This window comes from Suricata suricatta, chromosome 10, assembly GCF_006229205.1.
Source record: "Suricata suricatta isolate VVHF042 chromosome 10, meerkat_22Aug2017_6uvM2_HiC, whole genome shotgun sequence".
In the NCBI taxonomy this organism is placed as follows: domain Eukaryota; kingdom Metazoa; phylum Chordata; class Mammalia; order Carnivora; family Herpestidae; genus Suricata; species Suricata suricatta.
The window spans coordinates 123,620,266-123,646,404 of NC_043709.1; the positions used below are offsets into that span (position 1 = coordinate 123,620,266).

The 26,139-nt window shown below is 39.6% G+C and overlaps 1 protein-coding gene across 1 annotated transcript in view; it reads left to right on the forward strand.

Moving 5' to 3' along the window:
* MYO3A (myosin IIIA) overlaps positions 1 to 26,139 on the forward strand; it is a 214,428-nt gene that overhangs the window by 152,165 nt on the left and 36,124 nt on the right. The window contains exons 23-29 of the mRNA XM_029955278.1: positions 168 to 245; positions 2,813 to 3,018; positions 11,415 to 11,526; positions 14,305 to 14,467; positions 16,452 to 16,575; positions 21,322 to 22,222; positions 24,001 to 24,145. Of these exons, the coding sequence (XP_029811138.1) occupies positions 168 to 245; positions 2,813 to 3,018; positions 11,415 to 11,526; positions 14,305 to 14,467; positions 16,452 to 16,575; positions 21,322 to 22,222; positions 24,001 to 24,145 (1,729 nt within the window). The remainder of the gene's footprint in view (positions 1 to 167; positions 246 to 2,812; positions 3,019 to 11,414; positions 11,527 to 14,304; positions 14,468 to 16,451; positions 16,576 to 21,321; positions 22,223 to 24,000; positions 24,146 to 26,139) is intronic.

The window sequence follows — 26,139 nt, forward strand, 5'->3', positions numbered from 1 at the left end:
TATAGGGCTGATGAAACAATGATCCTACAGTAAAAATATTAACATTTTGTTATCTCATGTATTTGAATGCATAGCCTGGGATAAACCAAAGGAAATTCCACGCGCTCCCTGTAGATCGTAACGTACAGTAGATACTGAACCATCACTGTCTTTCTTGGTCTCTGTAGGGTGGAACTGGAGAAGCCACATGTCACGCCGTAGAGACAACCAACATGAAAACACAAACAGTTGCATCATATTTTAGAGTAAGATATTAAATTATGGTGTGCTGTGCTTAAGAATGTCATTTATTTTAGATGAGAGTTACAGACCAAAAACTAGTAACACATATCAGAGTGCTGTTAGTGAAAGAGAATTCTCCTTATATTTCATTTACTATTTGTTAGATACAGAATATATTAGAAAATATATTTTGAAAACATATTAAAAACTTATGGATTGGTTTGCTTTGATAGTTTTCCTATAAAATGATTGCATACTAAGTCCATCTTAATGGAGGTTTGTATACCTTCGTTAAAATTTGTCCAAAGAACCAAATGCATTTCTATGGAATTAAACCTGGCAGCATTTTTCATTCAATGCTATGCTAGCTACCAGTTCTCCTTCCCACTCTTAGATGATCTTAGCGTGGACCGATGGGGCAAAGCTGGGCATCCATGTTCACTCCATGTCTCCCTGCACATGGATGAGATGAAAACCTCAAAAGAAAAATAGAACTGGTATAATCCTGGGGCAAGGAGAAGGGATTCCAGGGAATCACAGGCCAAGAAAGTCAGCCGCTGTGTCCTCAGCATTGGATCAAGGTGGCCTTTCTTCCTTAGACAATATGGGAGAAGGGAAAGACGGGGAGTCTTTTGCTTCCTCTGTGCTCTGAAGAACTCTAGATAATCCTGCCCTCATTATTGGTTTCAGTTCTTGTTTATCTCTTCTGATAAAATCGTATGAATCAGCCAAAGAAAAGGAAGAAAATACCAACTGAAAATTGGAAAATTATTAATAGCATAACTTAAGGCAGAAGGGGAAAGAGAGGCCATTGGGTTAAATTGGCTGAAAGTGTTCGATGAATAAATCCAGTTTTCTAATGGAATCATGAAGTATCTTTTTAAATAACTGGGTGGTTTTATTAGATGTTTTTCAAGACCCAAACTCCTGCAGACAGTGTGTGTTTAATCATCTTTGAGTAGCATCTAGGACATTTATATGCTCACTATCTCACATTTGCCGCTGGTACATTCACCTTACAGGAGACGGCAGCACAGCTGAATTATCAAACATATGTACAGGCAGATTATTTTCCTTTTTTAAGTGAGTTATCCAAGACCATTCTCATTCCACTGTTGTTGACATCAAACACCGTGTGTCTGCTGAAGCCATTTGTTCATAAAATCGTTTTACTCCTCAGGCTGAGGTGAAAAGTGATAGAAGATAATGCCATCTAGTATGTAACGTATTTTTAAAGTAATTTTTCATTCTGCAGAGAAAGACTATAGTGTGATACCATACCTCCTTCCCGAAGAAAAAAACCAGTGTTTAAATTGCAGCGAGCTCTTGCTCAGAATGCCAGTCACAGATGTACCACCTTTGTACCCACAGTGCCCAGCAGCTGTTTGCGTGCTGGCTCACGCGTATAAATGTAAAGGAAAAGGGCTCCAAAGTGGCAGCCCCAGCCATCTGAAGATCACCTAGGAGTTTCCATGCCCAAGAGGAAGCCATGCCAGTCCAAGGCTTGTGCAATTCCGGTATTTGGTTTGCACTGGCTTTATAGCCATAGGCTTCTCTATTTCCCACACTAAGTGAAATCCAACTGACAATAGCCGTCTACGTTCACACATTCATTACCTTGCCAATAAATTGCAGTGCTGGTCTTTAGCGTTCTCATTGTCTGAGTTTTAATTGAACTATGATTATCCTAATATGTTATGCTTAGTTGTCCAGTAGTTGGCACCCGTTGTAATAAGGTATTGCTGAAAACGCAACTTTCATATCTATGCAACTTTGACAATTCTGAAATAAATAAGAAAATTATCAAACTTGAACAGATTAGAGTACTTAAATGAATTTGCCTATTTTTGTAACTCCAATGTCCTATATATTAAACTGCTTTAACTTCTCATTCTTTATTTTAAAATTTTTTTTGATGTTTATTTACTTCTGAGAGAGAGACAGAGCATGTACAGGGGAGGGGCAGACGGAGAGGGAGACATAGAATCCAAAGCAGGATGCGGGCTCTGAGCAGTCAGCACAGAGCCCAATGGAGGGCTCAAACCCAGGAACGGTGAGATCCTGACCCAAGCCAAAGTCGAAAGCTCAACCAACTAAGCCACCCGGGCACCCCTCTCATTCCTTATGTTAAACTAAGGAGATGATTCTGACAGGCACTGATGGGTTTACTTTCATACTTTCTGTAAAGAAAGAATTTAACAAGGAAACTAATGGTGTAAGCAGGGAATTTAGTTGTATGTCTAAATATTGTATATCAACAAGCTTCCCTAAGATGATAGAACTACTAACAAACAAACTATACCAAAAGTAATTTTATCTATTCATTAAAGTTGCCTTAAGAATGTACAGGCAACCTTTTAATGGCTAAGTTCCAAGTTATTGCCTCTACATTTTAGAGTAAATATAAATTTCTTAAATATGCTATAAATAAAATTTTCTTTAATATAGATGTTCCTCCATTGACTGTGAATTAATGTGAACATGTATAACATCCAGTTTTCAGGGGGGTTTCTTATAGTAAAAAGAAATACCTGCAAGCTTCTAAATTTCTGTGTGTTACGTTGGGAATTTTTTTTGTTCCCTATTATAGTATTCCCTGATGGATTTGTTATCTAAAATGGTGGTGGGCCAGCCACATTTTATCCGTTGCATCAAACCAAATGATGAACGTCAGGCAAGAAAATATGACAGAGAGAAAGTTCTCCTACAGCTTCGCTACACAGGAATTCTGGAAACAGCAAGAATTCGAAGGCTGGGGTACTCACATCGGATACTTTTTGCTAACTTTATCAAACGGTATGTGGATTTCTTTTCAAGGTTCCGTGTATAGTTTATAGAGAAATTCATCCGAAGAATTATAGGAAGCAAAATGGAGAAGAGAATGACTTAGGTGTTCTAGGCGTTTTGTTTTTGCAAAAGATTTTGTACTGCAAGAGGAGGTTAACTGGGGCCGGGGGTTTTCTGTGGTCATTTGGGACACATGTCATGGGCAGCATGATTGAAAGGCCTAAGCTTCTGTACTGAGCAGTTAGAAGCTGGGGGCTGTGCGGCCATTGTGCTGTACCAGTGATTCTCAACAGGGGGAAACTTGGCCCCTCAAAGAACCTTTGTCAATGTCTGGAGACCTTTTTGGTTGTCACAGCTAGTGGGATAGAGGGTTGCTGCTGACGTCTAGTGCATAAAATCCACGGATACTGTTAAGCATCCTACCCCCACAGGAAGCAAATAATTATCCATCCTAAAATGATAACAGTGCTGAGACCAAGAAACACTGGTCTATTCGGAACCGTTTTCCCCATTTAATAAAGCTGCCACGACGGCCTGGTGGAATTGTTCTAAGGACCAAATGAGACATTCTCTCTAACAGCGATTTGTAAGACATAAAGACTCAACTAGGTATAAGAGGTCCTTTTTAATATTTGAGCTTAATGTAAAATGAATTAGCTAGATATTAAATATACTTTATTAACTAATATATTTGTGCTGAGAAATAGGTTCAATACCTTATATATTTAATATGTTAAATGCCCATGTTTCTGATATTTATCAATTCTGTGATTACTAGTACCTACTGAAGTTTCAATTTTCAAAAGTATTACAGTTGTCAGGTAAAACCTAGCATTTGAGGAATTCTCTATATGTAACATTCCCTGGCCTTTTTCAGAGTGTATAAATTAAGATTAAGAACAAAACAATTTTTCTGACTCCCTCGCCCCCAAAACAAAACAAAAACATCATGTTATCTTGTGCCAACCATTCTTTCACTTGGGGTAACCAAAAGACCCTTACTAAATAAAATGAGAATTCTAACTATTTTTGCAAATTTTCATGTTTTTTTCAATCTGTAGTAGTTTTTGCCTCCCCCCTCCCCACCTTTTAACCCACCTGGCAAAGAAAAGAAATTTTTTTTAAATGTTTCAAAGAATTCAGGTATTCAGTAAGTAATTATTGCCTAGCTTGTTTTTTAAGAAATAAATTTTGGGGCACCTGAACAGCTCAGTCAGTTGAGCATCTGACTTTGGCTCAGGTCTTGATCTCTTGGTTTGTGTGTCAAGCCCCACATCAGGCTCTGTGCTGACAGCTCATAGCCTAGGTAGAGCCTACTTCAGATTCTGTATCTCCCTCTCCTCTGCCCCACTCCCGCTCTCTCTCTCTCTCTCTCTCTCCCCCCCTCTCAAAATAAATAAACATAATAATAATTTTTAAAAATAAATAAATGTTAAGAGCTAGTAAATAAATAAATACTTAATTCTGATTTATAATTGAGGGAAAAAACCATTTGAGCACTTTGAAATAAAGAAACCACTTCATGATGGAGAGCAAAATTACACAAATATGGTGACTTATAATTGACAAACCATCTTTGGTAGTTTAAGACAGACTTTCAAACCTCAGGTTATAAGGTGCAGAAGTACAGCCAGCATCCCGTCACTGACTTCCCTTCTCACAGAGCAGACCCAATTTTATATCTAAAACTCAGAAATAAAAAATATTGGAACTTCTTACTTTCTATAGGTAAACTCTCCATTTCTGTACATGAATGCAGAGAACTTAAAAGTACTTGATACAGGGGCACTTGGGGCTCTGTTGGTTAAGCGTCTAACTTGATTTCAGCTGGGGTCATGATCTCATCGCTTGTGGGGTAGAGCCCCACATGGGGCTCTGCACTGACAGCATGGAATCAAGTGCTTGGGATTCCTTCCCTCTCTCTGTCCCTTCCCCAATTCATTCTCTCTCTCTCCTCTCTCTCTAAATAAAGAAATAAACTAAAAAAAAAAGTACTTGATACAAAGAAATTTCAAATTAAAATCAAAATATGACTTATTTTCATATTTTTCATTTTTTAGAAGAGTTGATCTTTAACTTGCTTAAAAGTTAAATAAGCAATATTAATATATTACTATAACTACCATAGAATATCAGTGATCTTTTCTTGTGCAAAGTACTGTGCTAAGCATTGTAGAAAATACTACATTTTAAAACTGTCTTGAACCTCAAGAATTGACAGTTAAAATTTTCAGAATCATAGACATGGAAAGCTAATAAGCAATGCAAGGTTATAAATACCAAGATCCAAGGGAATAGTATACTCAGTGCAAGAGATCAGAGAAGATAAATTTATCTCCAGGAGGACTGATAAGAGAGGATATTAGGAAAGAAGTTCAAACTGGAATCTGATGGTAGGTACAGTTTGTGGAAAAGACAGGAAAGGTCTTTCTCAATGTACTGTTTGGCATGTCAAAAGTTAAAGAGACTTAGTTGAATTTGCTGGGATTAGCACAGTGGGTGTTAGTGAGTGACAGAAATTAACAGAAGATAAGATGGAATAAGATTGGAAAACTGATCAGGTTAAAAATTATGTACAGAGAGCCTTGAATGCCATATTAAACTTACAGTTTCAGTTATCCATGGTTTTACAATACGGATAGTAAGGAGGACTAAGCCTTCTTTCTTGACAATACCATAGTTGAAAGTCGCTTATTTGGAAGGTCAGAAGTGAGATTAAATTTATAAATGTATTTCAAAGTCCCATGCTATATAAAATAGCAAATTACTACATGGTAACTGAGGAAGGGGAAAAGCTATGTATACAGAGAATATGTCATTAGCTGTTCTAAATACAGGAAGTCCCAGAAATAAAAGACTAAACCTTTTCTCTGTCACTAATTTGAAAGCTGTCATCTAAATTGGCATAGATTCTTAGGAGGCAAAACAATTTGCAAAGGCCCTGTGGAGGTGTAAATAGGACTAAATAATTCTCCTCTGTCCTGCCTTAGCCTTTGACTAACCCTTCTTGTTTGATGCAAAATTCATCAGACTCTTTGTTCCGTTGTAGATAAACTCTTCTGTTTTGTGATAAATAATCTTAAGAGAAGGTATACAATATGGAATTAGTTTGCACAGGGGTTTTTGCTGTAGCTATTTCAACTCAACCCTTATACTAAGAAGCTACCTTAGTGAGCTCCATTTTTCCACCAGTCTTCTGTACACAATGGTTTGGCTACCAGAACTGTAATTCAACCAGAACTTATTGAAAACAGTAGTGTAGTGAAGTAGGTACGTACACATGCTTTGAAATTAGAAAGCCCAAGTTCAAACCCCAATTCTGTCACATCTAAATGTGTGACTTTGTTCAAAGTTACTTTGAGTGGGGTGCCTGGGTGGCTCAGTCGGCTAAGCGTCCAACTTCGGCTCAGGTCATGATCTCACAGTTCGTGGGTTCGAGCCTCACGAACAAAGCAAGAGTCTGGGGGTTTTCCACCTAAGTGCAACATCTACCTCGATGATTATCTCCACAAGTCCCAGAGGCAGATCATTAGTCCTTCAGCAAACATTAAATTGAGCACCCACTATGTTCTAGTCCTTGAAGAAAAAAGATTAACCCAAATCTTATTCCAAAGATTAAAGATCCAAAGAACAACAAAACAGCTTGTGGTGTTAATAAACCCACAGACTAGCTGTGGGAACAAAGACCTAGTTATCTACGTTATCATACAACGTAATGTAAACTTCAGGGACAGGAGTGCTCATTTAGTGTGTTCACTGCTGCATCCCCAGGACTTAGAACGGTGCCTGGCACATAGTAGTTACTCAATAAATATTTATGAAGTGAATGAAAGAGTCATGGATATTTTTAATGAAAGTATGCATGGGGCACCTGGCTGGCTCAGTTGGTTAAGCCTCTGATTTCGGCTCAGGTCAGATCTCACATTCGTGGGTTCAAGCCCCGCATCAGGCTCTGTGCTGACAGCTAGCTCGGAGCCTGGAGCCTGCTTCCGGTTCTGTGTCTCCTTCTCTCTCTGCCCCTCCCCCTCTCATGCTCTGTCTCTCTCTCTCTCTCTCTGTATCAAAAATAAATAAACATTTTAAAAAGTTAAAAAAATAAATTTAAAAAGAAGTATGCACAGGGCACTCTGAAAGAGAAGGTAGAAGTGAGGAGGAAAGGGGAAGCCTTCTTATATAGTAGAAATTCAGATAAAGCATAGAATCATAAAAGTCATACATAAATATACATGAGAAATGTCATATTTTAACTTGGAACATGAACATCTATTCATTTTTCAACCTTGTGATATAGGCTCAGTTTTTTTCTTTGAATAAAAGTCCACAAATTGGAGTTTATTGACTTTTTAAAAGTTTATTTATTTTGAGAGAGAGAGAGAGCATGAGCAGAGGAGGGGCAGAGAAAGAGAGAGAATCCCAAGCAGGCTTGATGCTGTCAGCACAGAGTCCCATGTGGGGCTCCATCTCCTAGCCCTGCGATCACGATCAGAGCCAAAATCAAGAGCCAGACACTTAACTGACTGAGCCACCCAAGTGCTCCACATTGATTCTTTTTTACATAAGCTATCCATAATGCCTTATTTGTGATTTGCAGTTCATATTTCTTGAGATGAAGCAGGAAGTTAAAGATAACTTGTGAAGCAATCACGGAGCTGAATGTTTCTTGATTCTTAAGATTCTGCTCAACCCTGTGTAATAGCTTTACACCATCTCTTCATGAAGTCTTACCAAAGCATTTGATGCACTTTTGTAGAAACAGCTCTCTGGCTTTCCTCACTCATATTTCTTCAGTTTATGTGATATGTTTTTGAATCCTGTCACCTCAAGTGCAGCTGGCAGAAACAGGTTTGGCAGCAAACACAGCTCACTTGGCAGGAGCAGAAGCACGTGGTCACACCGGGGAGAACTACCATCTACAGCATGTGGTGGACACCAGTCAGTGCATCTAACACAGGGGAAGAGAATGTCAGTTAATCCAGTTAGTCTATTCATTGAAGATGCATGAGAAAGAGTTTCTAGAATATTGGAAGACTCAGTCTTCCTTAAAGGAACAGGCAGTGAGGATGAAGACAGAATAACACATGCAAAGGCATAGAGGCATGAGCAAACATGGCTTTTTGGCATAATTTTATGTAATTCTTATTACCAGAGCTCAAGCTGTGCATGGAAAATAGCAAAAGGTGAGGCTGGGAAGGCAGGATACAGAGGAAGGAGGAAGGTCTCATGCCAGCGTTCATGATGTCACCTAATTTTAAATGACTGCTTTTTGGCAAGTGTGACCTTTGCAGTTCCTACATTTCCACTGCTCTCCAACTCACATGTGTTATGTGCCTTGCCTTTGAAAGCACCTGTTTTTGCCATCACAGCTTAGAACTTGGGTTTTCTCGGAGACTTCCAAGTCGGGAAAAGACACAATCAGATTTTTATCTTATTACGACAATTCAGACAGACATGGGGAGGGAGAGTGAGAACAGTAACCAGTTGGAAGGCAATTACAGAAGTCACGTTGAGAAGTGATGATGAGTAAGTTCAAGGCCATGCCTATAGGAATAGTGAGAAAGAAATGGATTTCAGAGATATTTTTAAGCTTTCTGGATACACTGAGTGGAGAATAGGGAAGACTCTAGGATGACACACAGATTTTTATCACCTTTGAAAAAAATGGTGACGTCATTCTCAGAGGTAGGAACTAGCAGAGGAAAGGCAAGGTGATGAGTTGCTGAGTTTGGAGTGTCTGTGAGATAACCAGGTGGGGAGCTGAGCAGGCAGGCAGAAGCGATGTGTTCAGAGTTTGTGTAAAGAGGGCCAGAGATGAAGACTTAGGAATCATCCACCCCCCATGTAGATGAGACCCCTGTGGAGAGAGCTCAGAAAGAAATGGGACATTGGAGAACACTTGCATTTGAGCAGAATGTCTAGATATGAGGCATGTCAGGGAGACTGATGGAGGGAGTGGGGGAGCAGGAAGGAAAAGTGAGATGCAAACGTGGAGACACTCAAAACAGAGAAAGGGGTCAACAGTATCAAAGAAGAAAAGAACATGTAGGGTTAGGATGGAAGACATCCCTTTAGATTTCATCACTAAAGGATCTCAGGTGATTAAATAAGAGTCCTTATTACTATGTGATTAAATCAGATTCCAGGAGCTGCTGATTGATGGGAAGTAGAGAAATGGAGACAGTTATTTTAAGAAATCTTTCAACTTCTCTGTAAAGCTAGTGGGAGAGAGAGAATCATTTCAGGTGAGACAGACTTAGAGGGTTTGTCTTGTACTAAATGGAAGGAGCCAGAAGAGAGAAAAGGGATTGAGAACGGAGCGGAGAAAGAGATGGTATCTAGAATGCAGGCAGATGGAGAGTGTATATCTCCTCCTCTGAAGGAGAAGGGAAGAATCGGACTGGGGAGCCTGGGTGGCTCAGGCGGTTGAGCGTCCGGTGTCTCAGGTCATGATCTCGCAGTTCGTGGGTTCGAGCCCCACATCTGGTTCTATGCTGACAGCTATCTCAGAGCCTGGAGCCCGTCTTCAGATTCTGTGGCTCCCTCTCTCTGACCCTCCCATGTTCATGCTGTCTCTCTCTCTCAACAATAAATAAAGCATTAAAAAATGTTTTTAAAGTTTCGATAATGGACAAACAGATCTGTAGCTGGGGAAAAAGCCAGTAGAGCTTGCCTCTGGTGGCCTCTGGTGAAATAGAAGACACATTTATCTGCTGAGAGCAGTGCAGAGGGCAGGGGCAGGTGGGAGGTTTGAACAGGACAGGAGGGACTAAACAGTTGTTGTGAGGATTGAGTGAGGGAAGTAGTAGTGGCACCAATCAGGATTCTGGGTGTCCTTGTGGACCCAGCTGACTCAGGAAGCCACAGGGTCATAGGGGAGCGCACTGTGAATGACTTTTCTCTGGCAGGTCTCCAAGGCCTGAGTGACAGGAGGGCAGAGAGCAGTGATTGGCTGATTCAGGTTTGGATGTTTGCAGAGCATGTGCAACAAAAGCCCAAGAGGGAGCACACAAAGGGTTGCTCATATGGTGAACTATGAGATCCTTGGCTGGATCTGGAAAGAAGTGAAAGCAGGAGATGGTTGGTAGCCTGGGAGGGTGTGTGTCCACAAGCAATTAGTCCTCAAGGTGGCAGGCCTGAATGATGAGGGGACACTAGTGAGCACTCCCTGAGGTTATGACCATGACTTCTTTCTAGGCCATTTTAGGCCAGGATTCTCCAAAGAGCCTAACAGAAACTAGTTCACCTACACTTATCAAGGATGAAAGTTGGTGGAGTTGGAATGTGTTCTTTTTAGAGGTTTTATCTACAGGCTCATTTTTAGGTGAAGAAATTGACATTTACAGAGGTCCATGATGTGTCTATATTCACCTGGGTAATTAATCTCTAGAATCAGAACTCAGCTCTCCTGACCATGCCACCTCACTCTTCCACATGCCATGGCCTCTGTTTTTTAAATTCAAAACCTACCAAAACTTGATGGTTTGTTTCCTCTGGACTAGCAGGTTAGTCCCGCACCAAGAAATTAAATAAAAATAAGGACATGCTGAAAACTCTAGAAAACTTCACAAGATTGTTGACCAGGGTCAACTGGCTTTTCTTCCTTTAATTCGCTTGGTGGCCTGTTTCAGTTCTCTCCTGCATTAATCCTTTCTTCCCCTCAATATTTTTTTTTTGCTTTTTATTTATTTTTGAGAGACAGAGAGAGACAGTGAGAGCAGGGGAGGGTCAGAGGAGAGGAAGACACAGAATCTGAAGCAGGCTCCAGGCTCCAAGCTAGCTGTCAGCACAGAGCCCGACATGGGGCTTGAACCCACGAACCATGAGATCATGACCTGAGCCACAGCCGGACACTTAACCGACTGAGCCACCCAGGCGCCCCTTCCCCTCAATTATTGATGTATTAAACCAATGGAGAAAATCTCTAGTGAGACACTAAGTGTAACTCGAAGAACAGTGCTTGGTAGTACGTGCACAGTAGTGGGAAGTTTACAGAGAATTAAACTCCTTCATCCAATTTTAAGATCAGCTTCCAATGTTTTTGTGAAGGTGAAAAAGAAGGAAATAGTTCCCTCTGCTTCTTGCCACTAAAATCCTTCTGCTTTTAGTACCCAGAAAAATGTTGCTCTTTTTAAAATATTCGACTTTTATTTTATCAGTGATGGAGTTTTTGCCAGAGATTTCAGTGATCGGTGTTGAAAAGTAATCACTAAACTGAGAAAACGGTGCTCAAATCTATACAAACGGACTGGTCTGGATTTTTGTCAGTCTACTTTAGGGTTGTGGGAAGGGTCCCCTGCATGGAGTCTGGGAATCTCTTTCTTCCCTGCACAGTACGGTTAAGTGCCCACCAGGCTACTGAGGCCCGGAAACTTTATGAAATACTAAGCAGCATTTTCTCCCACTTGAAGGTACCATGTTCTCTGCTACCAGTGGAGTGAAGAACCGCCAGTGAGCCCTGACACCTGTGCCACCATTTTGGAAAAAGCTGGTCTCGATAACTGGGCTCTTGGAAAAACAAAAGTAATGTCTTCGTGTAATTTTAAGAGTAAAAAGTAATTGTGTTGGATTTACTGAGAATTATAACATTTTATGGTGCTTGAAAATATGATGGCTTTTTTGTGTTACAGAATCTCTAGCTTAAACTAGGGAATTAAGTTGACAAATTCATAAAGGTTTTCTCCTTCAGCAAACACTGTGTTGTCAGAAAGGTTTCTTTTATTTTTTTTTTTATTTATTTATTTTAATTATTTTTTAAAAAATTTTTAATAGTTTATTTTCAAATTGGTTTCCATATAACACCCAGTGCTTCTCCCCACAAGTGCCCCCCACCATGACCGTCACCTTTTTCCTCCCTCCCCTTCCCCCTTCAGTCCATGGTTCATTTTCAGTATTCAATAGTCTTTAATAAAGGTTTCTTTTTAAAAATTCAAGAAAAGTTCCTCTTGAAGATTTATCCAAAACACAAAAGGTGAAATGTAGAGTGAGTATATTTCATTTCAAATAGTATTAAAAACATACTGATGTATCTTCCCTTTTTATCACCAAAAATAGTCTGTAAATATTCAGAATATATTAATATATTAATATCATATAATATATACAGAATATATTCTGTAGAAAATCATAATGATATGAATAGGATTCTAATTTCCTATTTCTCAAATCTGCTTCTCTTGTAAACTTGAAATTTATCTGGAGCAGAATATTCACCATTGTTAGTAGCCTTGCTATAAGTGTTTGGCTAGCACTATGTTTATGTATTAGACTTGAGACCTAAAAGATCTTAGCTTGATTTAAACACTTAGAGAATGAAGTAAAAAATCGTAATACGTTGTGAATATGGAAGTAAGGTAGGTGGCTGTTTGGAGAAAGGATGCTTTAGGCTCCTCAGACGGCCTCAGAGCACTACAAAATGGGGATAAGGAAATAGAGAGGGTACCAGGCCTTAGGGATGCGCTGAGCATATCGTTGGGGGAGGATGGAGAAAAGGGTCAATTTAAAGAAAGAAGTCCGCAGAGATTGACCGACCCCTCAAAAATAACTACTGTCAGCCATATTGACTGAAACAAACTTCCACATTAGTTGTGTCCTGGGGTGGGAGATCTGGGAGAGAATGTTCATGTTTACGTGAGAAGTTACTCCTGTAACAGTTTAAGGGATTTTTTTAAATATATTTACCTTAGACCGAGTGTCTTACATCTTCAGTAATCCATATGTACTTTAGTATTTAGCAAGAGGAAATTCTGAGCACTGAAAGAGGTGTGTATCTTATTTATACCATTTTCTTTTAGATGATCACAAAGATGAATTTTGTCAGGCTGAAATCTCATGATTTATGGTCTGAAACACATGCCTAACTTCAAATGGAGTTTTAACTTGTAAAAAGGTCCTTTGCAGTTCCAGCCCGACATGGTATTTAAGTAGCATTTTAAAGTGATTTGTATTTTTCCACTTCACCTTTTCCAACTCATTAAGATGGATAAAAGTATTCAGTATAGAAACATTTCTAATGCTGTACAAAAAAAATAAAAAGATGACCTTTTTCAACAGACTGAATTTTAAATGAATTGTCAACAGTGGAACGGACTAAATAAATTAACATCTAGAGTCCCATACAAATTAAAACTAAATTCAATCAAGCCTCGTAATGCTCACCTGCCCGTGGTGCCAAGCTTTCAAGTCATGGAGCCACAAAGAGGATCTACTCTCCAGTGTTACCTGTTCCTATAACTCAGCTGTTAAATTTGAATTGAGTGACTTTCTTAGTGGAATCAGTAAACTTTCTTTTAGGTGACTTTTATTAGTAAATGTATTCCTAGAGAAAAAAATTTTTTTTCCTGGGGGTCAGTTGAAAACTCTTTTTTTTTTAAAAATTTTAACATTTGTTTATTTTTGAGACAGAGAAAGACAGAGCATGAGTGGGGGAGGGGCAGAGAGAGAGAGGGAGACACAGAATCCAAAGCAGGCTCCAGGCTCTGAGCTAGCTGTCAGCACAGAGCCCAATGCAGGGACCGAACCCACGGACTGTGAGATCATGACCTGAGCTGAAGTTGGACGCCCAACTGACTGAGCCACCAGGTGCCCCTGAAAACTCTTAAATAAATATAACTCTAGGCCTGCAGGCTCCTCTGTTTCTCCAGTTCATTTCGATTTTAGAATGATTCAAAGTCAGTCTTCCTTTCTCCGTGGGGGCTGAGTCTAGCAAGAATGTAGGGAAATAATATTTATGATAGTACTTTACACATTTTTATTAAAATGTATCATCAGACTTCTGTCTGGGGCCATCCCTCTGCCTTGGTCCCTCCACTCACAACATTAGAACCTCTGAAGGACAGTCCCTGCCGTCTTTACCTTTGTGTCCCCAGCAGATGAGTACCTACAGCAGGTGTCAGAGAACCCTTGATAAATGAATTGCTGTAGCGTAGGATGTTTAAGATTTTTTAATTTGGCAAATACAATTGTCTTTTTAAAAACATAAAAAGTTTAGCTTTGCTCACAGTATATGATGCTAAAATTTTGATACAGGAGCTGACCATCCTCCGTTCTTATTGTCCCATTCAACAAAACCTAGTTAACTGGTTGCAAATAACAGTACAATTGCTAAATAATATTTCTTCTCAAAGAGAAGTTTTCTTCAAGAATAAAAATAAAAAAGGTTGCAGCAAAATCCAGGCCCAAAAAGGAGAACATAGTGTTTTCCAAAATCTAAAAAGATTTAGAATATAATCTGTTCAAAGCATAGCACGTGACTGTTTGTGTGCCGTAGTTTTATTTGTATTTTATTTTCACTCTTTCAAGGTGTTCCTTAAATATTATCACGTGGAACAGTTAAACGTAATGCGAAAGGAAGCCATTGACAAGCTTATTTTGATTCAAGCCTGTGTTAGAGGATTCTTGGATTCAAGAAGGTACCAAAAACTGCAGGAGAAGAGAAAAGAGAGTGCGATAATAATACAGTCAGGTAATCAATCACTCAGTTGATCTCACCATGTAACAAAACTTAATGTTACGTTCAGATATGGACATAAAATCTAATCTTCTTTACAAACCCCCATTGTTATGTAGCTTTTGTATTTAATTCCAGATACTGTTACGTTGACGCTTTCTCTATACTAAATCTAAATCCAATTGTTTTAGTGATTGACAGTTTTAATATTTGAATGTTCTGTTTTAAATAAAATAATTTAATTTTTAAACTTTCTGTCAAGCATCAATGAGACACAATTGACCTCTTGTGTAAGATACAAGTGATTAAATTAATTCTAGATCTCGGGAATCATATTATTATAATCCATTGGACAATAACATTTTTCCTACTTTATTCCAAAGGTTACACTTGCCACAATGTTTGACCACTTGATTAAATCTCATTAAGTTAAAGGGCATCCATTTCTTTCTATTAGCTGTAGGGAAATAATATTTATAATAGTACTTTACACGTTTTTATTAAAATGTATCATTAGACTTCAGATTTCACTTTCCATTTTTCTATAAGAAACTAAATTTCAAACATGGCATGGTTTAGTGCAGCATCTTCAAAACTGTGTTGAGCGGACTTCTGAGTAATAACTGTATTCTACTGTGTAACCTGATATGCACACATACTACATGCAATGCCTTCTATTCTGGCTTATTCCACTTCATTTTTAAATTTTTTTAATGTTTTTTACTTATTTATTTTTAATTTTTTTAATGTTTTATTTATTTTTGATACAGAGAGAGACAGAGCATGAGAGGGGGAGGGGCAGAGAGAAGGAGACACAGAACCGGAAGCAGGCTCCAGGCTCTGAGCTAGCTGTCAGCAGAGAGCCTGACGCGGGGCTCGAACCCACGAATGTGAGATCTGACCTGAGCTGAAGTCGGAGGCTTAACCGACTGAGCCACCCAGGCACCCCTGTTTTTTATTTATTTTTTGAGACAGAGAGAGACAGAGCATGAGCAGGGGAGGGGCAAAGAGAGAGGGAGACCAGAATCCGAAGCAGGCTCCAGGCTCTGAGCTGTCAGGACAGAGCCCGACGCGGGGCTCAAACCCACAAACATGAGCTGAAGTCAGAGGCTTAACTGACTGAGCCACCCAGGCGCCTCTACACTTCATTTTTAGATGCTAGATTTGGCCCACTCGTCCATTTTATGATCCACTGTGGGTCTGCAGCCTGCCTGGAACACTGACAGGATAGCTACTAACATGTGAGAGATTCCTGTTCCACTCTTGGGTCTGTCAAATCGTAAGGCCTCATCTCTTCAGCGATTTTAAAGCGCTTAATTCCTTACTTACTGCAGCATCAAAATGCAAATCCCTAAAATTTGGGATCAGATTCTTTATCCACAATTCCACAGTTTATAAAACACTGAAGAAAAGGTTTTTCACAACTTTCTGGCAATGAAACATGACCTAATATAGTCCTTTATTATTCCTAGTAAACACGTTATTTCTCCGGAGAAATATTCATATTTTCTATCATGGAAGGCTGCCCTGACATGGGGAATGTTATAGGCTATGTGTTATTAGCTCTGAATTACCTTTATAAAGTAAAGACATTTAAAGCTGAGTTCTGAAATCTATCTGGCTCCAAGGATAATTGGCCAAAAAGTCCAAAACATATCCTTAAACAATAGGGGCTTCCTTCTATAAATAGCTGAGGTAATTATTAGCAGATTTTAGGCCAATGAATACATTTTTTTTCTTTGTCATTAACTTAGCTAATCTGTTTTATTTTAGTTTCATCTCTGTACTATTCTTAATACAAAAAGCACTTTAGTTATTTTCTGGCTATAGAAGAATCTTGTTAATAATGAACAATATTTTTTATGAGCCTATTCTAGTTGGAGTCTTTCATTTCACTTTCCTGACATTGATGGTCAAAAAAAATTGTTTCTATTCACTTACGTAATGGTTTTTTTTTCTTCATTACAATTAACGCTACTCTGAACCTTGTATGTTTCAGCTGCAAGAGGACATCTAGTCAGGAAACAAAGAAAAGAAATTGTTAACACAAAAAACACAGCAGTAACAACCATTCAGACTCATGACCAGGAATTTGACTACAAGAAAAACTTTGAAAATAAAAGGTATAATGATATTCATTCTTATACCATTTTGACATTGTACATTTTTAAAATCTGTAAAGTCAAAATAAAGTTCACAATCTTTCTTGCACCTAATCAGGTTCCTAATACGAATGCATTAAATGTCAGTGCACACCCAGTGGCCACTCTTGTGTTCTTTATCCTATTTGGGAGTTCAGTAGCATTTCACACTGATGACCACACTTTTCTTCCATAGTTTTTTCCTTCCTAGGCTAGATTGTGTTCTGCATTTATGCTCCTAATTCTAAGTATCCTTTGCTAATTTCTCCTCCCTTCCCCAGATGTAAATCCTCCTCCATATCTGAATATCATCTCTGGGCATTCTCATTCATTCCCATGTTTTTAATAATCAATGTACCATAATTCCTAAGCCAGAATCCAATCTTCAAAGCATGACATTTTGCCCTTTCTTCTCTTGAGCCTCCATATCTATATTTCTAAGTGCTTAGTAGCAGATCCATATAAATTCATTTGTACAGAAAGCTTTATGGTAAGCTGTGAAGACATTTAGAAAAATGAGACAAAATCCTGATCCTCAAATTGCTCACAGAATCATGGAAAGGAAATATAACCAATAAATATGTGATTCTAATAATCACAGTTAGCACGAGTTAACTCTGCTATAAAATAAGCAAATTGTGCAGTAGTGGCATGGAAGTTCTTGGTAGGGCTTAGGGGAAGAGAAAGTATATAGATTTTGCCTCAGTGGTAGAGCTTGAATTAATCAAGAGAAGAATAAGTGGTTCTCCAGGGAAATGAAGATCATTCCAGCCCCAATCCCAGGATGCATTTGTTTGGTTTTTTTAATTATCAGGATTCAATTGACCTATTACATTGTGTCAGTTGAAGGTCTACAATGTGATGATTTGATACACATATATGTTGTAAAATAATTACCCCAGTAAAGTTAGTTAACACATTCATCACCTCAATAATTACAACTCTGTGTGCATGTGTGTGTGTGTGTGTGTGTGTGTGTGTGTGGTGAGAACACTTAACACCTGTCTTAGCAACTCTTGAGTCTATGATAACAGTATTATTAACAATCACCATGCTGTATGTTAGATCCCAAGAACTTATTCATATTTTTAAAAATTTCAGTGTTATTGATGTATAATTGACATACATAATTGTGAGGTATTTAAAGTGTGCATCATGATGATTTGATATACATCTGCACTGTAAAAGGATTCTCCCATCTATTTCATGCCCATATCCATTACCTTACATAGTTCCTTTTTATGTTTTTTTGGTGAAAACGTTGAAGTTCTACTCTCTTAGCAAAATTCAGTTACACAAAACTGTGTAGTCCCATGCTTTACATGAGATCCTCAGACCTCTCTACTCCTCTAATGGCTGGAAGACTATATCGTTTTTCTGTCCTTTCCCTGTGTCCTCTACCTCCCCCTCAAAACCACAACTGTCTGTTTCTGAGTTTGACTTTTCCTTCTCTTTCAGATTCCACACGTAAGTGTTACTATGCAGTATTTGTCTTCCTCAGTCTGATTTATTGTATCCATGCTGTCATAAATGGCAGGATATCCTTCTTTCTCACGGCTGAATAATACTCCATTGAATATGTATACCATATCTTCTTTATCCATTCATACACTAATGGTCACTTAGGTTATTTTCGTATCTTGGCTGTTGTGAATAGTACTGCAGTGAACATGGAAGTGCAGATAACTCTTTGAGATCATTGCTTTGTTTCCTTTGGATCTACAACCAGAAGTAGGATTGCTGGATCATATGGTAGTGCTATATTTAGTGCTATTTGAAGAACCTCCATATCATTTTCCATAGTGGCACCAATTTACATTCCCACCAACACACAACATTCTCCGTGCATAAGGATTCTCTTTTCCTCACATCTTCACCAGTGCTTCTTTTCTCTTGTCTTGTGTAATGATAGCCATTCTTTTTATTTTAATTTTTTCTACTGTTTATTTTTTTGAGAGAGAGAGGAAGACAGGGAGAGGGAGAGAGCGTGGGGGAGGGGCAGAGAAAGAGAGAGAGAGAGAGAGACAGAATCTGAAGCAGGCTCCACGCTCGAGCCATCAGCACAGAACCTGACATGGGGCTCCAACCCACAAGCTGTGAGATCATGACCTGAGCTGAAGTTGGACACTTAACTGACTGAACCACCCAGGTGCCCTTTGTAAGGGTATGTCGCTTTCTGCAACTCCTTCAGGCCAACGAATGACAAATAAGAAAGACACAATAAAGACACAGACACACAAGACACTTGAGCAGAATCCGCTACCCAGTCAAACTGGGCTCCTCTTATACTCCCTCAGTAAATGTTTAGTCAGCAGTGAATGTCTTACCCGAACAATAGATACAGCCAGAGGAGGGACAGAGCAGGAACGGCTTGTAACTGTGTGTTGGTATATCTCCGGTGCCGTGGTCTCCTGACGCACTTGGCTAATGACCAGGAAGGCTCTGTCCCGCACATCTTTCTGCGACCTCGTCAAGACTCCCATTCCCAGCACACTGAGAACAGAAGTCTGATAAGGGCAGTTCATGCGCAAGGTCCCAACAAGGGCAGCTATTCTAATAGGTGTGAAGTGATACCTCATCATGGTTTGGATTTGCATTTCCCTGATGATTAGTGAGGTTGAGCCCCTTTTCATGTACTGTTGCTCATTTGTGCATCTTCTTTGAGAAATGCTTGTTCAGATCCTCTGCCCATTTTTAAGTCAGGTTGGTTTTTTTTGGTTGTTTTTTTTGTTTTTTTTGCTATTAAGTTGTATGAGTTCTTCACATATTTTGGATATTAACCCCTTGTCAGATCTATGAGTTGCAAATATTTTCTATTACATAGGTTGCCTTTTCATTTTATCGATGGTTTCCTTTGCTGTATAGAAGCTTTTTCTTTTTATGTAGTCCACTTGTTTAGTTTTGCTTTTGTTATTTTGCTTTAGCTCAAGGAAATCATCAGGCTTATTGATTTACTAGGGCTGCTGATTCTTCAGCCCTAGAAGAAGCCCATTTATGCCATAAATTACACCATCAAAATGCCTCTGCAAAAAAAAAAGCTTTTGGTATCAAATAAAAAAAAATTTTAATTGTGAAGACCAAAGTCAAGGAGATTACCAACTATATTTTCTCCTTAGAGTTTTATGATTTCAGGTCTTATGTCCAAGTCTTTAAATCCATTTTGAGGGGGCACCTGGGTGGCTCAGTTGGTTAACATCCAACTTCGGCTCAGGTCATGATCTCACAGTTCATGGGTTCAAGCCCCACGTCAGGCTCTGTGCTGACAGCTGAGAGCCTGAAGCCTGCTTCGGATTCTGTGTCTCCCTCTCTCTCTGCCCTTTCCCCTGCTCACACTCTCTCTCTCTCTCTCTCAAAAAAAAAAAAAATTAAAACATTTTTAAATAAGAAATTCCATTTTGAGTTGATTTTTGTGTATAGTGTAAGAGAGGAGTCCAGTTTCATTATTTTGCATGTGTCTGCCTAATATTCCCAAAACCATTTATTGAAGACTATCTCAGCCCCATTAAATGTTTCTGGTTCCTTTGTCACAAATTAATTGGCCATAAATTTGTGTGTTTATTTTGGGCTTTCTACTCTGTTCCATTGATCTGAGTCTGTTTTTATGCCCATTCCACACTGTTTTGATTACTATACTTCTGCAGTATAGTTCACTTATCTTTTTCTCATTAACTGTATTTTGACTAGTATAAGCTTCTCTGGGGGTACTGTAAAGGTGTTCAAAATATTAGCATAGCCACTCATTAAATTATGGGCTCTTGATACCCTGTCTCATTCTCTGGCCCCAGCAGAATAACAGAGATTTTATTATGCCTCCTGTATAAACCTGAAGGTGCTATTATAAGCCTTGGCACAGGCCACCAGAATTAGGAAAATTGAATTCCAGTAATTTTTTCCAAGTTTGACTCCAAGACAAGTCCTTTGGTAAAAACAGATTTCAAAAGACCAAAAACCTCCCATGGCTTACCTCCACCAAAATGGAGAGTTTTTATCAAAACCCCCCGAGTAGCATGTCAGGGTATCAAGTTATGATTTCTTCACTGTATTTTGACACACTTTTCATGGCCATATTGCTCTTGTGAGGGTTTTATCCTCACCAAAAGAAAAAAAAAGAGAAAGAAAGAAATGAAAAAGCTGTATAGCTTTAAAAGAAAAAAGCTGTAGAGAAGACGTTATCTTTAGGGGAAGGGAAGATCAGTTGGGGAGGATATTGGTAAAGTAACGACCATGAAATTTTGGTCAGCATCTTACATGACCATGAACTGTAGGAGGGACGCTGCTTCCCTTCAGTTTTGTAAGATATTTCCTGTGATCGGCAGAGCTGGAGCAAGCTAATTAAATACAGCACATTAGCCTAGTGAACATACCCTGCTTACTAGTCTCAAATTTTGATATATTTTCTACAGCCTCTCCTCACTGTAGATACTTTGTTTAGAAAAACACATGTTTCGAAGTGATTAAATTCCTAGGGTTTTGATGCCTCATTAAACGAAAACATGCTAGGAAAGTTGTCATTCTAAATTGAAACTGGTTTTATCCTTATTAGAGCGGCTACCACAGTTGTCGCTAGAGAGAACATGTGTGAAACACTTGATTAATGTGACTTGAGAAGTTTTTACTTGGGTTTTGTTTTTGTTTTTGTTTTGCCCCTTTTACTGTTCTCCCAACAGTGTAGAGGGAAATAAGGTACAGGTTAGCATCATATATTCAGATGCAATATGTTTTCCACAGGGAATCTTCTGTGAAGAAACAGACAGAAAATGCAGTCCCTACTAATGAAACAGTCATTCCAGCTCCAAATAATAAAGGAAGTAGATCTGCGGTGAACATTTCTACTTTCAGAGTTGAAGGGGAAACCAACATTGCTGTTGAAAGTAACAACAGAGGATATCAAACTCAGAAAAAAATGAATAACATGTGTGGGGAAGAGGCTAAGCAGGAACTGTGTTGGGTGGGGGACCCTTGGACAGAAGGACAGCCTAAAAACAAATACACGAAAGACCTGGAAGAGATTAGTAAGATCAGGAGAGTGGAGGAGGAGAACACTGTGGTCCGGAATTACTACCAGAGGTACGCAGAGGAAAGGAATTTTGAAGACTCAAAAGCAGCATATCAAGGAAGGAAGGCCATCTCAGAAAGGCCAAGCTACCCAGGACTTTGGTTAGTGGAGAATGAGACAAAGCAACCTTTTTTAAAGAAAACTTCAGAACCTAGTGTTAGCCAAAGTTCAGTTTATCAAAATGCAGATAGCAAGGAAAAAGAAAGGAAGACATCCGTCACCACCCAGAACGCACCAGTCTGCAGCCAGCAGAGCAACCAGCTGAGGCCTGGGTGGGTCAGAGAGAGGCCAGCCCAAGCAAGCATGCGCACCCAGGAAGAAGATAGAGCCGCGGTGTTCATTCAGAGCAAATACCGGGGCTACAAGAGAAGGCAGCAATTAAGGAAGGACCGGATGTCTTCTTTTAAAAATCAAAACGTTTCAAAACCAACAGAAATGGCAAGAAATACCCATGATTTGTACTCTTGTCCCACAAAAGATGAGGAATCCTGTAATATGAGGACAAAGAATGATCAAGACTCAAAGGCAGTTTTGGAAAACGAAGCATGTGATTTAGCAATCTTTTCAAAGCAGGTATGTAAACATTTATTTACCAGTAGAAATCTCTGGGAACTACACAGTAACTGAAGTAAACATTGTAAATACACTGAATTAATAATTATTAATAATTGTTTCATCTCTTTTTATGAGACTGTAAACCTCTTTAATGAATGTCTCAAGGGTTTGGCTATTCAAACAGCCATAAATTTTTAAAAATGATGTGCTATAAGAAGTAGTAGAATATGTAAAATATGTAGTAGTAAAATATGATTGAAGCATTGTATAGTCAAGAGACAAGTCACTGGTTTGTGCAGCTTACTAAAATGCTGGCATTGAACAATGTAGATCCCCTAATAGGAGACCTTTCATTATACTTTAAAAAAGAAAAAGAAAACAGGGTTATAAATCCTCTAGAGTCTATGCTTTTTCTGCCCCAGATTTTAAGAAGACGTAATGAGGTGTCAAAATTAGGCATGTAGCCATACTCAGGCATACATACATGCAGTGAAGGTAGGAATCTACATGTTACATCATGCCAATGAGGAACCACAAAGAACAGTTCCCTCTTGGAGTAGATCTTGTGCCAAGAGTAGGCATCTTTTAGCTGTTTTTAGAAGCGGACAGCTGGCATTAGTATGAGCATACATGGAACACTGCTAACTTTGTACTATGGAAGAAGAGACCACAGGGAACCACTGCTAGGTCTTGCTTTCTTTATAGGTGTTTGCTCTTAAGAAAATCACTCTATGTGTGACCTTAAGAACATCACCTTTATTTTCTCTTATGTAACGAGAAGGATTTTAACTAGACAACCTCTACAATGCATATTCTAAGTTAACATGCATCACCAGGTAGTCAATAGATAAAATTATTGAAGAAATGTCATTATGGGTTAGTTCAAAGAGGGATTGCCTAATACTCTTCGGTGCCCAAACTCTGTTCTTTGTCTCTGCCAGTGGCTGAGCCGACGTGAAAGTACAGTAGCCGCTCTTGGACACCTCCTTCATGTTAGTGGTGTGGCCCAAACATCTCCAACGTCTAGCTGTTAGTAGAGATCTACCAGCTCCTTCCTGTTCTATTTTTTTTAAGCACATGGACATAGTTTAATATGCATGCAGTCCTTCCTTTCCTAGGTGCACATATTCTTTTAGTCTAAAGACCAAACTAGAGATTAGAATCCTGACCTCCCATGCATCAGGGACATTGAGGAGATGCAGAATTACCACATCTCCCTAGAGCTGGGTAATAATGCAGTAGAAGGAGATTCAGCACTCCATAGGGACAAAGAGGCAGAAAAGCAGGAGCCCCACACGCAGCCCAGCAGGACAGCCATGTCCACAGTGTCGGGATGCAGACCAGAGAGAGGCAGAGGGGCTGGCTGGAAGGAGCAGAGCCCTGACTTCAGGCTAAGAACACTGGAAGGGAAAGAAAGGGCTTAACACAATCAAAGGCAAGCAGGGCGTTCTGTGAGCTAAAAGCAGAAAGGCGGTTGCTGCAGAATGGTGCAGACAGAAGCCAGATCCCAGGATCCTGAGGGAGGAGTGACCAGGACAGAATTCTTCCTGTAACATGACACGTTGTCAGTTTGTAAATGGAAAACATGAGATGTGCAGGTGGCACCAAGGGGGAGGCTTGGTCCAGTGAGGGCTTTTTCAGACCTTGGGTTTTCAGGCATGGTTCAAGGTGGGTTCTGGAGAAGTACGTGAGACTCCTGGGGACAGTCACTCAGGAAGTTACTAGATCCCGGTGTACCTGTGCAGCCCTCGGAATTCTTTTCCTTCATTTAATCTGACGCATGACCTTCTTTTTAGATCTCAAAGTTATCTGAAGAATATTTCATTCTGCAGAAAAAACTGAATGAAATGATTTTGTCACAGCAACTGAAGCCTCTTTATCTGGGTGTCTCTCCTCATAAGCCAATTAATAGACGAGTTTCTTCCCAGCAGTGCCTCTCAGGTAAAATTCTGTAGAGTTAGAACTTCCTGAAGGGAAAGGCAGTGCCAGATACTTTATTTCTTTATTAGTTTCTGACCTTTATTCTATGGCAGGTTTGAGGTAACTATGTTCTAACTGTTTTGAGGAGAACCTTCACCTCATTCCACTTCTCATATGTAGATAAAAACTTTTCCAGAATGTTCCACACACATCGTACTTTCTCTGACTTCATTCTCCTCTCTTTTCTTTTTCCCCTTTATATACACTTTAACTAGAACTTGTCATGTGACACCAGAAGGAAATAGAGAGGGATGGACTTTGGGGGAGTGGGCAGGGTGCAGGTTTGATGAGAGGCAGCAAAAATGTAAATATCTATTCCTTTGTCAACATCTACAACCTTAGGTAGAGTATGAAAGGTTCAAATCTCCATCCATATGACAAACCCAAATGCATTATTATATTTTTTCTTCTGATCAACCTGTGTCATGCTCTGCCCCCATTTCACTAAACAGGTAGGGGATTCAAACTCAGTATTTATCAGGCCTCCCCTACTCCACGACTGTGCAAAGGTCCTACAGTCTTATATATCCACCAAAGGACCAGGTAGAGCCTGAGCCTCTGGTCACTAGTTATTTGCCCGCACACACTTACTGTTGGGACACCCGTCTCCTCCCTGGTGTCATGACCCTTCCAAGTGAGGAGCTGTGCTGTTCCCATACCCGCAGAGCCACCTGGAAACTGATGATTCAGGAGTCTCACCTGGTCCATCTATGCTCCAGGTGGCCATCCTGTCTGCAGCCTTGTAGCCTCCCCCCAGGAGCAGCCACTGAGGGCCTTGCTGCCTGACATCTGGCTGGGAGAATCTGTATTTATTTTCCCTCACTTTCCTGGAAGCCCTCTGCTCTCTCACCACCCCATCAGGACACCTAGCACCACCTCAACAATGACTTTGACTCTTGCCAAAGACAGGAATGCTGCTAACCTCATGCAGCTTCTGCAAAAATCCCTTCGGCAGGAAATTACTAAGATGAGCCCAGCCCTTTGTCTGATATGGGAGGAAGGGAAAATATCTTAATGTTTCAGTCAAGTGTCCTGCCACATTATTTTCAAGTCTAGAGTTATAGTGAAGCTTTACAAAAAGAGTCTCTCATGGTTTACCTCCCTCTCTGTTTGTAACTTACTTTTCCTTCCCATCCTCTCTGGTCTTCTGTTAAGTTTCTCAAATTCCACATATGAGTGAAAATATGATATCTGTCTTTTTCTGACTGGTTCATTTCACTTAGCATAATACACTCCAGTTCCATCCACATTGTTGCAAATGGCAAGATTTCACCCTTTTTCATTGCCAAGTGGTATTCCATTACAAACACACACACACACACACACACACACACACACTACATTTTCTTGATCCATTCATCAGTTGATGGACATTTGGGCTCTTTCCATAATTTGGCACTGCTACAAACATTGGGGTACATGTGCCCATATAAATCAGCACTCCTGCATCCTTTGGATAAATTCCTAGTAGTGCTATTGCTAGGTCATAGGATAATTAATTCTAGTTTTAATTTTTTGAGGAACCCCCACACTGTTTTCCAGAGCAGCTGCACCAGTTTGCATTCCCACCAACAGTGCAAGGGTTCCACTCTCTCCATATCCTCGCCAACATCTGTTGTTGCCTGAGTTGTTCATTTTAGCCACTCTGACCAGTATGAGGTGGTGTCTCAATGTGGTTTTGATTTGTATTTCCCTGATGATGAGTGATGCTGAGCATCTTTTCATGAGTCTGTTGGCCATCTGGATGCCTTCTTTGGAAAAGTATCTGTTCATGTCTTCTGCCCTCTTCTTCACTGGATTATTTGTTTTTTGGTGTTGAGTTTGGTAAGTTCTTTATAGTTTTTTGATACCATAAGAGACTCTTAGATACAGAGAACAAACTGAGGGTTGATGGGGGTGGAAGTTGGAGGGCGTGGAAAATGGAAGATGGGTATTGAGAAGGGTACTTGTTGGGA